The 16,452-nt window shown below is 42.3% G+C and overlaps 1 protein-coding gene across 2 annotated transcripts in view; it reads left to right on the top strand.

Moving 5' to 3' along the window:
• Window positions 1-16,452, top strand: part of PRMT9 (protein arginine methyltransferase 9) — a 249,634-nt gene that overhangs the window by 136,101 nt on the left and 97,081 nt on the right. For both annotated transcript variants that reach the window (XM_069242627.1, XM_069242628.1), the window contains one exon: window positions 8,307-8,499. In XM_069242627.1, the coding sequence (XP_069098728.1) occupies window positions 8,307-8,499 (193 nt within the window). The remainder of the gene's footprint in view (window positions 1-8,306; window positions 8,500-16,452) is intronic.

Below are 16,452 nucleotides of genomic sequence, written 5' to 3'. Positions count from 1 at the left end.
CTTGTTGGTTGATGCACAAGTAGTGAGGAAGTCACATAACGAAAACCAGAGTTTTTTTGGAGTTAATTATAACGGATCAGTTTCAGCAAGTTTATTTTCAGCTCTCTGTCAGGCATGTTGTGATACACCATTGTAAGTAAGATGGTAATTCATTGTCTTTCTGCTGGTGGGAGTATTGTTGGAGTGCTGTTGCTATCAGAATGTAAAGCAAAATTAGATTTTTATCCAGAAGGTTTTCAGTTTTTGGAAAGCAGAAGAGCCTGTGTTAGATTTTTAGCATTTGTATCTTAACATTACTAGCAAAGATGATCCACTCGAAAGGCTAGCCTCGAAAAGCTCACTATGGGACCACAATGGGCTGCGTAGAACAAAGAACATTGATTAACTCCTGGAAGTTTGTTTGGAGCTGCTCTTGGCTCTGATCCAGATTAGTTGAAGTGTGGCTCTGTTGCTGAGGTGCAAGTGACTTTATCCATTGATTAAATGAATTTGTAGGTGGCTGGCTAATGTAAGCTTTCTAAATGTTTTTGTAGAGTGCAGGAGCTGAGAGTAGAGGTTCAGTTAAGAGGATGATTGAGTGTTAAATATTTGTAAGCAGAAATCCTTTTGAGCTGTGTCGAAGTTTAGACATTGAGGATGTCCTGCATGATCTTCTGACAGTTTCATTCTTCTTGGTACTCTAGGTTGTAGTGTAGTTGGAGGCTATGAAATGGGATAAGGGAATCTTGTTCATGTAGTTGATTGTTGGTGAATATCCTGCTCTTCAGCTGTAATAATGACTAGGCGGTTAGCAGTCTCTAGTTTGTAACTGTGCCATACAGTGGTTCAGCCATTCGCTTTTGGAGAGCCATGTTGCTTCCTGTATTTGGATTTTGTTTTTTTGACAGTAGTGGAATAACTAAAAATGAGTCAGCTTTCCTATTGATGGTAGTGACAATTTATGTACAGTGGACTCTGGAACATGAGTACCCGTAGAGGGATTTTTTTATTGTTTAGGAGCAGTGAAAAGAGTTGTACCTGGGATAGTCTTAGTCTATTTTGAAGTACTAACATTGGGCAAATTGATACTACTGACAGGTTTTGGAAGTTGGAGCTCATTTTATGAGATTTATGAGTCTGCCATTGCAAAGGATTGACCTACCCACTCAATTTACCTCTCTGAGGGAAAAGGGTGGGATATGTAGAGGGAACCTGGTTGGGGTCTGTAGAATGATTCAGGTGAACATCATCTTGATTGTGTCTTATCTGCCCTATTCATGGAGTTTGGGAGCTGACAGATGTTTTCTTTTTAATTTCCTTGTGTACTTTCTTTTGGTTAAGCCTGGAGCTGTAACCTATTTGATTTGAGAATAGGTTGAGAAGCCCACTGTTTAAAGCTGCAGCCATGGAAGAGCTGCTTTAAGCAAAGCTCCAGATGGAAGAATCTCAGTATTGACATTGTTTGATTTGTAGCCTGAGATGGACGCATGCAAGTGTAGCTCTTTTGTGAGGTGATAAATTAAATGTTATTGGTAGTTGTTCAGCAGAAGTATGTCTTCAGCATATGCTGAGAGTTTATATTGATTGGGCTTTATTTTAATGCCTTCTGTTGAATGGTGATTGCTAACGTTTTCTAGCAGCGGTTCAAGTGCTAGAATGAAGAGAATGGGGATGATGGAGAACAACATTGTCTGGTACCCTTAACAAGCTTGAAATTACAGACGAGTGATTTTAATGTATTTTTTAACTTTTGGGTAGGTCATGTCACTCAAGTGCTTTAAAGCTGTAGGGCCATTAAGCTCTGGTGAACATATTTTCCCATCCAGTGTAATGTCACATCAGGTGTTGGGATGATATTTGCAAGTAGCATTCTGTTAGATGTTGAAGATCTAACTTTCACAGTCCCAGATTGGTTAGGATGGACCAGAGCTGAGATCAATGGGTCCTGAGTACTGCTACAATTTTGCTCAGGAATTTACAGCTTATATTTATTGGTGATATTGTTCAGTGTTTTTTTGTTTCTTCTGGGTCTTTGTCCTTTTTCTGGATGAGAATAATCATAGCTCCTGCAAAGGTGCTGGGGGTGCCAGTTTCGTTAAATTAAAATTGTGAAACAGCAAGTGTAGCTTAGTAACTAATACTTCTAGAAGTTACTGATAGAGTTTTGGTAGAAGGCTGTCTGGGCCTCGGGACTTCCTATTCATAAGACTTTGTATGTTGTTGGCAGTTTCTTCTTCAGTGATATTTGATTCTATGACGGAACTGTCTAGGTAGTTTTCATTCAATTGTAATTTGTTTTGGAAAGTAGAGAAGATGTTATGGTTGCACTTAGGATGTTGTTTCTTAATGGTCTGCAGTGTTTCACAGAGGTCTTTATATTTGAGTAGGCCTTACTTGTTCTTGATTTCAATAATGTTGAGCTTCATCTTTTTTGCTATAAGGTAATTTACAAGATGTCTATACTGCCTCTCTTATCACAGACGTGGTATTTTGATGTAATGCTAAGCACAATATGGCGAGCGAAAGAGGTGCAACTTTTGTTAAATTCAAATTTCAATTTTAAGAGAGCATTTTAAGTTGATCTATGGTTGTCAATGATAAATTGTTTTTCTAGCTTTTTGAGTTTTTTCTAGTAAGCATTTAGTTTCTTACATTGCTTCTTTTTCCTGTCTACCATCAATGCTATGATCTTGCCATATAGTTGCTTTTTGTAGGCATTCAGACAACTTCTTTATGGATTGTTGCTAAGTTGTTATTGTTTAAAAATTCAGTGGTGAATGACTAAGTTGGCAAAATAAATTTGGATCATTTAGACAGTTGGTGTTCACAATTTATCTGGTTGAATTGTTACTGGTTGACATGTTTTTGAGAGTAATCAAAATTTGAGAGTGATTGGAGAGAGGAATTTATCTGATGTCTGCCTCTTATCAAGTTGAATAGAGGTTTTTGGAGTGAACAGGTAGTCAATTCTTGTGTGTAGTTTATGTGGGTTAGAGTAGAATGTAAATTATTGAATGGCAGGGTTGGCTGTGCGCTAAATATCCCCTACATTTTCATCCTATATTAGATTTTGAAATACCTTGAAATTTTGCTGGAGAAACATCTGCCAAATATTTTTTATTCTAGAACAAATCTGTTTTGTGGTTGCCCATAAGGATCAGGGTCTGTTGATGGAGGTATCACTGATGACTTGTATGTCTTTCCAAGTGTGGGTGTATCCGGAGGTTGGTGCATAGATGTTGAGCAGGCTGTAGTTGACATTCCCGATTGACACTAGATCTGAAACAAGACACATGGATTTGAGCTAGTGACTGAGGTGGTGACTTTCATATTCTTATGTTATAGAATTGCAACCCTTTTCCTGTTTTTCTTGTGAGAAGACAGCTTCTCCCACCTACTTCCTATTAAGCTATAGGTAACTTTGTTGAGATGTGTGTCTTGCATGGAGGCAAAGCTTGCACCATGGTTATGCAGATGTGGAAATAATGTATGCCTCCTTAAAGAGATATTTATTCCATTGACATTTCATGAGACACATCTGATAAACATCCTGGTATTTGCTGGGGGGTTGGGGGGGTCTGATTACAGACAGTTGGAGCCAGTTGACTTCCTTAGTGGAGAAGTACAAAACTAATGGTGGGGATGTTGCACAGAATGAGTGACAATCGGAAAGCTGAAAAGTGAAGTGCAGTTCTAGGCTATCATAGAGATAGGGTCCAAATGTTGGCTAGCTCTGTTTCATAAGATATGTTAGGCTTGAGTGTAATGTTATCTTTTTGTGATGATTCTTTGGGACTTGGGTTGGGTGTATTTGCCTCCATTTTGGCAGGGGAAAGGTAGTCGAGGAAGATTTGCCATTCTTGCAGCTCCTTGAAGATTCTTGTTCTGTAACTGAAGGTAAATTTACATCTTGTGGCAGTAGATAATGCCTTATGTAATGTTATGATGGATTAGGGTAGATCTCCTCTCCAAGAACTTTTTCTTCCTCATGGCCGTTACTTTGTGATGTTTTTTACCCGTTATATTTGTTGGCAGCATATAGGATTTGACAAACCTGGGTGTATTCTAGAAAGTGCATGATTATCCCTCTGGGTTTTAACTTTTGTGGATGTTGTGGAGAGTCCTAGTTGAGGAATATGTTGAGTATTTAAGAGTTCCTTTACTGGGTAATCAAGAAATTTGGGAGACCTTTTAGGAAGAGTATGAGTTTCTCCTTTTTTCCTATTTCTCTTCACTACTTTGTAGTTTATCTGAGATGTGTGCGTGAAGGGTTTTAGATATTTTGTCTCTCATTTTACTGACTTTCAGTGCATTGTGTAAATCTTTTTTATTTGTTTCTTCCATTTTTCATCTGAGGAGGAGTTGAGTTCTAGCCCTTCCTTATATTTGTTTTCTCTTGGGTGTTGGTATATGCCATAGTGTGTTTGATGCCTGTGGGAGGCTAATCAGCTGTTGGTCTAGTAGTTATTTATGCCGCATGCTGCTAAATCGAAGTGTGTAATGCTGATTCAAATGAGGTTAATCCCAGTTAGCCTGTTGACTATTCAATGTAGTTCATGACAGTGATGTTTAGTTTGAAGTGTTCTTGACTGAGGCTGTGTATCTTGTTCTCTCTGTTCTTATGTAAAGCTAGTATGCGCTTGCATGTTGATATTTGTGTTTAACTTACTGACCACGAATGTACTATGATTCTACTAATTTCTTTTGCACTTGACTGTACTCTAGACCCTCAATATTTTATCAAATTGTCTTGTTTTTGTAGTATTTTAGTATTGCGATTTAGGATGCCTTGCATAGTTATAACCTTGCTTTTAGATGCATTTGCTTGCACATGCGTTTATTGCTTCACTTTCTTAGTTACTTTTATTACATCCACTTGTTTTTATTATTGCTTTGTAGTGTTACTATAACTGGTCACTTTACTTTATTAATTCAGGTATATCTGCTTATGTTTTGAGGCATTTAGGTCTTTATATTACACCAGTGTTAGTAAAATAAAAAAATGTCCGCTGCTGCTTCTTAGCAAGAGGGTGCCGGCGCTGGAAGCTTAGACTGGCAGCATGAAGACGAGCAAGGTGGCAAGTTTGATGTGTCTGATGGGTCATCCCACACTCTGGTAGATTATTTATCCGATAAAGGTTTTGAATACAGCTGTCCCAAAACTCTACGATCTCTTCGACTCACCGCAGTAATTTGAAGTGAGTTATGTCACACTGGTTGCTTTGGTCATTTGTTGCTGAGGCTCTGGTAATGTGAGGTCCACGCCCAAGAGTCAATGTAAAGGTCCTAATATCACCATTTTTTATGGGCCCTTTGATGTTTCAGGTCCTTGCCTGAAATGGAGGTGGTGTTGGTCCTGCAGAACCAAGCAGTCGAAATGACCATTCCCATAGCACCTGGTTGTCAAGGCACTGCTGGTTCATATCCACCAGTGCCCATGTCGGCACCTGGCAGATATGTAGAACAGGCACATCCCTTGCCAACTCTGTTGTAGCCACCTTGACCCTGGTGGAATGGCCCCCAGGCCTTCAGGGGTTTGTCTCTTGGCCAGCGTATGACATATTTTGATGCAGAGGACTATGCACCTTCACAAAGGCATCTTTTGCACAGCCTTGACTTTTTTTGCACCTGAAAATCCCACAAAGATCTGATCATCCACCTAATATTCCTATGTGTGGTCAATGAAGCAATCTCTTGGGGTAAAAGCAATGGAGTCTCTCTTCCTTCTTCATGGGGTGAAGCAGAGCAAATAGCACTGGCAAGACTGATTGATTGGCCAACGTGGAAGGATGTCATGACTTTCAGAAAGAATTCTGCTGTGTTTTCAACACCAGTTTCTCCAGGAAAAAGATGGTGTAGTACGCCTGTAGCAACAGCACCTGCAGTCCACTCATGTGACATCTTTGCATGTTGGAAATGAGCAAGACTGTTTCCTTTACCTAAAGCCTCAAGGAGCAGCTGTGTATCTACTCAGAGGAAGTGCACGTGAGAAAGGTCAGGACCAGATAAAGGTCCCACTGAGACATCACAAATGGCTGGTGGTGGAGATAACCTGTGTGCCAAACCTTTTAGAAAATGCATCGCAGCTGGTGATTTAATTAACAATGGTTGTTCAGATAACCACAAGAAGGCTGAAATGACTGACAAATAACATTTCACTGTGTCCACTTCAAGAAAGAACAAACAAAAGGACATCAGAAGAATTTGCTTGTAAGGCAGTCTGTGTTCCAGGCAGAACAGCAAGTGGCAAGCTTTTCACAGAGTCCAGTGTAGACTTAGTGTGGAAGGGTTTGTGAACGCGGGGATGACCTCAACCACCTTAGTCGGCAAGTCAAATTTATTTTGTGGTCACTGCTCAGTCTCCATGCATTGAGGTGTAAGTTCTGGAGATTTTGATGCAGGACCTTTCCCTATTGCTGAGACAGGAGAACATCTCAAAGTAGAAGCCTGATCAGAGGGAGGACAGATGCGCAGGCCCAACTGTATCCGGTGAAACACATTCATGGCCCAGTTGGGGGTCAAAAAAATTACTTGGTCTGTCCTGGTCTGATTCGATCTTCCTCAGAACCAAAGGGATTGCAGTACAGGCCATTTGTTTTTTAATCGTTCTGGTGCTAGTTGAGATTTCACCCTAATAGCCTGGGGCTATCAAAGGGCAAATCCATGGTCGATTATTACATGTTACTAGAAAATCCAGTTGACCTAAACCCGGTCTATGACTCAAAATTCATGCATCTGACTGCAGACATGAACATAGTGTATCTCACGTAGCCACGAGTGCATCAGTAAGGGCTTCGTTAAACGTTAGCATTGTAATAGCTAAAGAGTGCATGGTACAGTTAATGGTGGTGAGGCAGAGATCTATGGTCGGACCAGTTTGAATTATAACTGGTTATGCTATTGTGATCTCAGCACATCATCAGCTTAGATTGGACCAATGTTGGCTCTGGGTTTGAGATTGGTGTCAGAACCGGATCTTCTGTCTGCACCGGAGATTATACGGGTCCGGTATCCGGTATCTGGTTCAGAGGTGGTAGACGACTTTGTGGGCGGACCTTCGGTGGTCGTCTGACCAGAGGCCCGTATGGCCCAAAGGCACTCCAGAGAGAGGCGGACGTGCACCACAAATCTGAAGCATGGACGCACTGAAGGCCTCTTGCTGCGTGGCGCGATAATGGCTTGGGAAACTTGTGGCGCACCAAGACTAGCTGCAGAATTATTTTGGATTTCGGAGATAGTGAAGGAGTGCGTCATGCCCTCACACTTTCCTATCTCACTTTGAGTGGTGGTATGGAGACGAGTCCTGCTTTGTCTTTTTATGTTAATGTTTGTACTTTGATTTTCTTTAGGACCTTTAGCAGTGAGAAGGTCTTTCCCCTGCAACAACCCTGAGAAAGGCCCCAACCGAATGTGCGACCTGGAGCATGACCACAGGCTGTGCTTTGACCATGATCTCTTTGGTGCTCAGCTGCTGCTTTCCCAGTCTTGGATAGCCTTTGACAGCATGAGGGTGCACTTGTCGCATGACTAAGTCATGCACTGTGCTCAAGTACTTGAGGCAGACTTCATATAGGTCTGTGACTGACATCTGTTTCCTGCAGTCTCTGCACAGCATGGGTCCTGACATTTTGGGTAGCTAACATTGTTACCTGGCATACTCTGAAAGAATTTGGAAATAGTCGGAAGGCCAACAAAGGAGCAGAGCTCCATATCAATGTTGAAGGGCATGGAAAGAAAGGAACTGGTTTCAGCGTGCAGGGGTGGGGCTTATAGGCAGCTCAGCTAAGTTGCTTCCAAGACAGTATGGAGTCATCACAGAGCCATTCAACACCACCTATTTGCATGTAGGAGCATCGCTGAAGAACCTCATTTATGCAGTCTGGCCCGTGGGTATATTTTAAAGAAGATGATGAATCTGCGATTAGATAGAGTATCCATCAGAGAACTAGTTTATAAAGTAATATTTACTTGTAACTGGAAACTGGATGAGATCTAATGTTGGAGCAAAAAACATTTCTTTTGTCATGCCATAGATGTGTGGATTGCAGGCAGTTTAGATAGCTGAGTGCTTTTGTACATATTATTTTGTGATCATTGTTTCATGGTCTTTCTTGAATGATAGCTTTTTAAAAGAAGATTAGGACCACTTTTACAGCGATGTAATTGTTTGTTTAAAGGACATAATGCCATAGTCCTTGCATGCAAATGCATGGAGATGGTGCTGATGTCTCTATATGTCATTTACCCAGGTATTAACATCCACAAGTAGCTGTGTGGATGCTTGCTTTAGTGTTATTTATTATATTATTTGTACCCCTTTTCCCAAGGATAGGGATGAAGAATATTGCTGGGGTGCAGCTGGAAGGAACTGTTGAATTTCAAAGTCCAGTCAAAACACATAGTAGTGGGGATGAGTCCATAGAACCTTACGCCACTGAAAAAATGAGTAGAGTTCCTGGAGGTTATACTCCTTTGACGGAACCTTTTCAAGTAATGACGATCGATTTCAACAACCTCCAGGTAAGTAAATGGCTGCAGTATGTTATTGTATTAACCTGTATGTTCCTTTTTATATTTACAGATGGTGATTTCTGTATGAAGAAAGGCAAAAAATAAAGTACATACACCATTACTAGTGGAATTTAGATTGCAATGTGTGCGTGTTCTCATGTTAAAAACGTGCATTTAAGTGTAAAAGCAAATCAGGTTAATTAGCATATTTTTAAAGAAATACCTCATTGACACCAGCAAAAGAATAATTGAGTCACCACCATGATAAAAATGTAGGTATATACTGTGCAGCATTGAACTACCATATATAATATTTGTTGCACTGATAACATCTTAAATTACATGCAGTACTGTTGCATGTAGTACCAATGAAAGTTCTATTTAAAGCGTATAATTTCTAAAATTGTTATGGAGAATTATTTTAAAGTAATTTGTTTAAAAACATGAGAAACTATAAATTGTGAGAACACCCCTTTGCCTTCTGTTAGCAAAATGATCAGGGAAAAGGTGTACATAGGCAAAAACAATTCATTTATTTTAAAAACCTTATTTCCAATTTATATTTTCAATTAGGAGAGCATTGCTTGGAGGAGAAACAGCCTAAATCCCACCCTTTCCACTCTCCGCATTAGTAAGAGGAGTCCAGTTTCTTTCTTGTTTGGAATATTCATGTAACTTTTTTGTCCCAGACTTCTTCTTTCCAATGTTTGACAAGTAGCAAAGGCGCTTACTCCAGTATTGGAACTTTCATAAATTCACATCCTTGAATCATTCCTGTCATCGAGATGGGAGTCCCCAGTACATTATATTAGCAATGTGCATTAAGGCCCTTAGACCTTCACTTTTGTAGCATATCTAAGTCTGTTTAAAAGAAAAAAAAGACCAAAGTTGAACCTCAGCCAGTCAGGCTGTACCTCCCTGTGAGAAGCTCCAGCCCCTCCAGTTTTCTACCACCATCGTGCTAGGGAGTCTTTTCAGAGTTATTTCTGATTATATTTTTCCACAAATTCTACTTCTAATAGCTAATATCTCCTACACCACACTATTGTCAGGAGTATATCCGATTTTTACTTCACCAACCATGTATGATAAGGAAAGTCTCTTCAAAGCCTGCTAGACCTGTGGCAAGAAAATACGTCATTTTTAAGATCCACACAAGGATTCTATATATGTCCTTTACCTAGAACATTCAGTGAAGGACTGGAAGGTATGGCAAACATTTTTTAACAAAATTCTCAAAGACCCAGAGGGCAGGCTGCTCATTTGGCTCCAGAAATTAAACTCAAGAAAGGAGCCTGTTTCTGAGTCTGACAGTGAGGAATCATCTACGTCCTCAAGGAAGGCACACAAAAGGGACAGATCACCTCATTCACATGCCTCTAGTGAGGAGCCCGAAAAGGCCTAATAAAAGACCATTCAAGGGTCTTATAAAGGTCGCAGTCCTTCGGGTTCCCCTCACAGAAGATCTTTATCTTCGCACAAGGAGAGGAAAGGACATTCTGGCTCTTCAGAAGGGTTCTAAAAGACTTCTTCTGAACCCCGTACACCACCTCCATGGGTTCAACATTCTTTCAAATAATCTTCTGAAAAAATATCGATGACGACATCATCAACGAGACCCTCGTTGTCAACATCATGGACAATGAAAACGTCTACGGCACTGTCGACGACCAATACTACAACCACTGTCTCCACAGCGATTCAACCTTTCAAACGACTACGATGCTGTCATCGTCAGCGCTTTCAGTAAGACAGTCAACACTAAAAATAACTATCTCCTCACCACTGATGACAGTAGTGACGACGATACCATTGTCAACAGCCACATCTCCGCTGATCTCATCAAGTGGGCCCACTATGTTGCTGCAAGTTGCACCAATAACAACACCGTCAACGGTACCGTTGACGAGAGAGAAATCCAAGAAACTGAAAAAAGCCAAGAATTACACTACCCCACACCTCTCCTAGTAAAGTGTCACCCTTAATCTTAGCACATCTCCTGGAAGAAGACAATTCAGATGAGTAAGGGCCATTTGGTGTTGCCCACAGCCCATCTGAGTTACACATAAAATACCAGGGAGTAGACGATGACAATGAGTAGGATCTGCAGGGTATGATCCAAAATACTTTTATACCCCTTGAGAGCAATACTTATACCAGGAAGAGATGGCTTGTGTACCTGGGTCCCTCATATCAGACTTGCAGTTAATGCAGTAGATTATAGGAAGCAGTTCCCACCCACTACTACCGCTGTACAGCAATTACCTATACCTCCAAGGTCACCAGTACCACCGCCTTCCACACCTACTCAAACGATGTTACCTCTACCTGAGATTCCCAGACATACACCTCAAACAGCCCTATTGCAAGATCCATCAATCTCTGATGTTGATAAGGAAGATGGAGAGTTACCGGATGTCACTACTGAATGGGATTATTATCTCATACCCACACCGCCATCTCCTTCTTTCATTCCGTTGGATTACCCACCGGAAGACATCAGTGGATTCCATATTCTAATGGAGAGAGCTGCAAAACGATTTGCACTGCTATGCCGACGAAGCAGATGGACTGCTTCCTTCATGACTTTAAGGAGCCCTTCCAAAGAAGCGTAAGATCCATACCCATAGTCGATTTTATATGGGAGGAGGGCCTCAAAGAGATGAGGCATCCTGCCACAGTAACTGTAGTCCTACCCCGCCTAGACAAGGAATATAAAGCACCTGAGGACGCCCCAGACTGTCTGATGGGTACCCCACACTCAGTAATTTCTCAGGCAGCCCAGCGCAGTTCTAAGAAACCCTCGGCTCCAATATCTGCACCCCTTGACAAAGAAGGGAGGAGACTAGATAACATCGGAAAATGTTTTTCTTCGATATCTTCTCTTTCGGTCAGGGTGTCTAATTTCTTGGCTGTTAAAGGGAGGTATGACAGGCAGTTATGGGCGGACATCGCGTCTTACTTGAACCAGCTGCCAAAGCAGAGGCAAAGAAAATATTACAAGAGGGGGAGAGAGCCTCAGCGAAGGTTATTGACTGTGGGATGGACATCGCTACTACTGCCTTTCGGCAAATGGCAGGGGCTGGGTTGGCTTCGAGAAACTTCTTTCAGGGTGAGGTGCAAAAGAAGATTCTCTATCAACTTTTGATGGGGGAAGCCCCCTTTGGAAAACATGTTGATGGTGCCCTGCAGACTATAAAGACTGACATAGACATGGCCAAATCTCTTGGAACCCTTCAATTTAAGAAACCGCCTTTTGGGGCACCAGACAGAAAGAGAGGCTTCTACTCCCATTTCTTTCTCGTCCAAAAGAAATGGAAGGAGTGGCGTCCAATGCTGCACCTCAGGGAGCTGAACACATTTCTCAAGAAGCAGTCATTCCGTATATTTACGCTACACAGTATCCTCTTGCTTCTAAATCCAGGGCATTATATGTCCACTCTCAATCTCCAGGACGCATACTTTCAAATCCCGATCTATCCATCCACAGAAAATTCCTCAGATTTACGGTAGCCAGGAATCACTTCCAATTGAAGGTTCTTCCATTCAGCCTGAAAGCAGCCCCCAGGATATTCACTAAATGTTTGTCTCTGGTTGCAGCATTCCTGAGAATACAAAAGCATCAAGAATTCACATATTTGGACAGGCCAATCAAGGCCTCATCCAAGGCACAGGCGCAGAGGTCAACAGCAACCTGTATACAGCTATTCAGAGAATTGAGTCTCTCAATCAACAACAAGAAGTCAAACTTTCAATCCTCAAAAAATGTCACCTTTCTAGCTGCAGTTCTAGAGACGTCACTCAGCAAAGCTACTCCTACCGAGGGAGGACAGCTAAAACTGATCACCTTAGTGAAATCGGTACAAACAAAAAGTCTCTTTCTGTTTGCCTCTTCAATTTCCTGTTAGGGATGATGTCCTCCTGTATACCTCTCATTCCAATTTGCTTTCTCAAAATGCAACCCCTTCAAGAACAACTGGACAGTCAGTGGACGCAGTGCACGGGATCCTTCGACAATTCAATCCGTATTACAAAGACTATGATCACAGCACTGTCCTGGTGGACCCAGAGCTCCCATCTGTCATTCGGACTCTCATTCCTCACTCCACCATCTCCGTGCGTAATCACAACTGACGCTTGCCTGGAAGGGTGGGAAGCCTACCTTCAGGACTTGCTGGTCAGTGGCAAGCGGAAACTGCATCACAAAAGCTTCCACATACATCTTCTCAAGCTCAAAGTGGTCCATGTAGGTCTTCAAGCGTTTCTGCCAAAGATAAACAATTCTCCAGCCCTCCTACATACGGACAACACTACAATTATGCACTATATCAACAAATAGGGAGGGACCAGATCTCTGCTCTTATCTAAAAAAAATCGCAGCATATCTGGAATTGGTCAATCATCCACAGAGTGCATTTAAGAGCAGAGCACGTGCTAGGAAAGCAAAATGTGCAGCAGGCTCACTCAGCAGGTTGACAACATCCAACCATGAAAGGTAATTAAATCAGAAGGTGCTCAACCACGCCTTCTCTCAATTGGGCAGGTCGAACCTGGACCTGTTTGCCACTCCCCAGAATGCAAACTGCCAATTCTTTGCAAGTTGGGATCACCATCCGGGTTCATGGGGGAATGCATTTTTGATGAAACGGTCAGGAATATATGCTTACGCCTTTCCTCACATTCCCCTAATTCCGAGAGTCCTAGCCAAAATCAAGGGCGAACACTGCAAAATACTCCTGATAGCCCCTGCATGGCCTCTCCAGCATTAGTATACAGAACCGCTTCTCCTATCAGAGAGTCCCTGCATCCCTCTGCCGATAACACCATGGCTGCTAACAATGAGCAAGGGTCAAGTGCTGCATCCAGGTCCAGCATCTCTTGATTTGACAACCTGGCTCCTGAGCACGAGGAGTTAGCTCATTTAGACATCTCTCCTGACTGTAGAGACATTCTTGCCAGAGCAGACCGTACAAACAAAACTTAGTGACTTAAATAGAAAATATTTTGCATGTGGTGCAAACAAGCTCTAATACATCCACTCTCATCATCACCTAAACAGCTTCTTCCATACCTAGTCCATTTGGCAAGAACTGGTTTTGCTCATGCTTCAGTTAAGGTTCACCTAGCTTCAATATCCCATTACAAAAGATCAAAAAACCTACAGTCTTTGTGGTCTACTAGGATCGTCAAACAGTTCATCAAAGGACTCTTCCAAACTTTCTCACTAGTCAAACCACTTGAGTCAACCAATTGATGAAACATCCATTCAAACCTATACACAGAGCGTAGTTGAAATCCCTTCCATGGAAGGTTGCGCTTCTTCTGGCCCTTACCTCAGCAAGAAGTGTTAGCGAGATCCAAGCCTTCACCATATAGGATCCTTTCTTGCAGTTTAAAGAAGACAAGGCAATACTACGAACAAATCCAAAGTTCATATCCAAAGTCCCTTTGGACTTTCACATTAATCTGTAAGCGGTCTTAAAATCATTCTTTCCAAATCCTACAACACCGCAGAACAGGATCTTCATTCTTTGGACATCAAAAGGTGTCTCAAATTTTATCTGGAAAAAACCAAAGGCTTTCGAAGGTCCAGTCAACTTTTCTGGCGTTCAGTGCCCATAGGAAAGGCCAACCACTCTCCAAGGAAGGGATTGCAAGGTGGATACCTAGCGCAAACCATTTCTGTCAGAGAGCTGCACGGAAGCTGCTGCAGAGAACGCCACATTCCCATTCAACAAGAGCTATAACGGCGTCTACAGCGCTATTTTCTGGTGTGCCCATCCAGGACATTTAAAGAGCAGCCACCTGGAAGAACATGCACATTTTTACAAGGCATTACTGCTTAGAGGCAATGCCTCAAGGTGACGTGGCAGTGGGCAGGCAGTGCTAAGACATCTGTTCCAGTAACAGTGAGCTATCATGTTCTTTCTTTTCCCTCCATCCCAGTTTGTGTTCCGCACATTGCCTACTGTTTCCTTCAAGAGTGCTCTTTTATAATGTCATATGTTAGTATAGGGTTATTAATTAATATTTAACATCTAAAGTTTTGTTACACAAATGTACTAATAGATTTTGACAATTATAACATGTATATTCAAAATACAATGTGCTTCACTACTGCTTGCTACTCTGTTTCAAGCATGTGAATCTATGAAAGTTCCAATACTGGAGTAACTGTAGTTCTCTAGTATTGAAATCTTTCATAGACTAACATGCGACCCTCCCTCCTCCCCTGAGAAGCTCACCGTTATCACTATATTTTTCCTTCCTTTCACACTGATCCTTGAGCTCTTGTGCCTAGGAAAATCTGAGGGACTCACAGGAGTGTACTAAAGGGAGGTACAGCCTGATTGGCTCAGGTCTATCTTTGGTCTCTTTTTCTAAATAAACTTAGATATGCTACGAAAGTGAAGGCCTAAGGGCCTTAATGCATTATATTCTACATTACATTGCTATTATAAGGTACTGGGGACTCCCATCTCGACGATGGTGAATGATTCAAGCATGTGAATCGATTAGAGATTCCAATAATGGCGAACTACAGTTACAGGTAAGTAACTTATTTTCTTATGCTTCACAATGGCACTGGTGAGTTCGTATTGGTCTTACAGGATGTGGTGGTTCACACCTACTGGCTGTGGGAAAGTAAAGGCTTGGCTCTTCTTGTCTCTGCCCTCAATACTTGAGCTTGTGTACTTGGTTCCGGAAAAGCTGATTTAGGAAATGAGTAATTAGGAGGCCCAGATGGCTGGAGGTTTGCCACTGGGCTTTTGTAGAGAAGGGACTCATTGATGATAATACAACATTTGTTTTTATGTTGGCCTATTTGGTCATTCAAATTGTTACATTGCCTGGTTGGCCTGTAGTAGTCTGGCTCCCTAAATCATTAACTTTTTCATAGATGTTTATGGATCAAATCTGTTTATTGTTTTGAACGTATAAACATACAAAATACAGCTCATCGCAGAACAGTAGATGAAATGCATCACCGCTGCAAAAGCTCCAAATCTACAGACAGGAGTCCCTCCAATAAATCCCTAACCCTTGCCCAAAGGGCCCTCGCCACCAGCCTCTTCCCTGCAAGCCAGTTAACAGGCGGGGAACGCCCTATAGTCTTTCAGACTGCGAGTCCCGCATATCAGAAACCAAGCAAACATATAAGTAAAAACACACCAACAATGCTTCTTTCCCACTAGGCCCCCCCCCCCGAGTCCATGTCGTCCTCCTGTCTCTCCACTCCTCCACCCCCCTCCCCCCCGGCCCAGTCCCAGCCATCCCAAATATCTCTCCAGACAGCACTCTGCTCTGACCAAAACTCAAGTCAGTCTCAAAACTCTCAATTAAGCCGGATATGTCAACTCTGTGAATTCTGCGGATAGGATCTGAAGGAATGGCTTCCATAATACACCCAAGTCTCCCATCCGCTGCTGAGAGGCCAGGGTGAGCTTCTCCATGGCGAGGATAACCACAGCTTCTGAAGCCACAAGACGTGCGTCGGAACCCTATCTGTACCCCACACAGCTAGAATCAGCTGCAATGCTGCGTTGAGTACCAGGGCCTTCTGTCTCCCCTTTAGCGATCTCAAGGGAAAAGTAAGGGGATTGGGCAGCCCCAGCAAGATGTACGATGGAAATCTAGGGATCTTAGTATGGAACACTGTATCTATATCATCTATAATGCTCTCCCAATAACAATGGAGCTTGGGACAATGCCAGAGTAAATGCACAAGTGTGGCCGTGCCTCCACACCCCCTCCAGCAGAGTCCAGACTTAGCAGGGTCCCATGCGTGTATCCGTGCTGGAGTGTAATACCAGTAGGAGGCCATTTCATATGATGTCTCCGTCCCTGCTGCATTATAGGCTATATGGTGTATTCTATAGAATATACTGTCCCACTCCTCATCCGAAAATTCCCTCCCCAGCTCCCTCTCCCATCTCAACTGTCCCCTAGACTTAGGCGGGC

Source organism: Pleurodeles waltl, chromosome 1_2, assembly GCF_031143425.1.
Source record: "Pleurodeles waltl isolate 20211129_DDA chromosome 1_2, aPleWal1.hap1.20221129, whole genome shotgun sequence".
Lineage (NCBI taxonomy): Eukaryota > Metazoa > Chordata > Amphibia > Caudata > Salamandridae > Pleurodeles > Pleurodeles waltl.
Note: the sequence above shows the minus strand (reverse complement) of the source record. Positions and strands in the feature narration are given on the sequence as shown.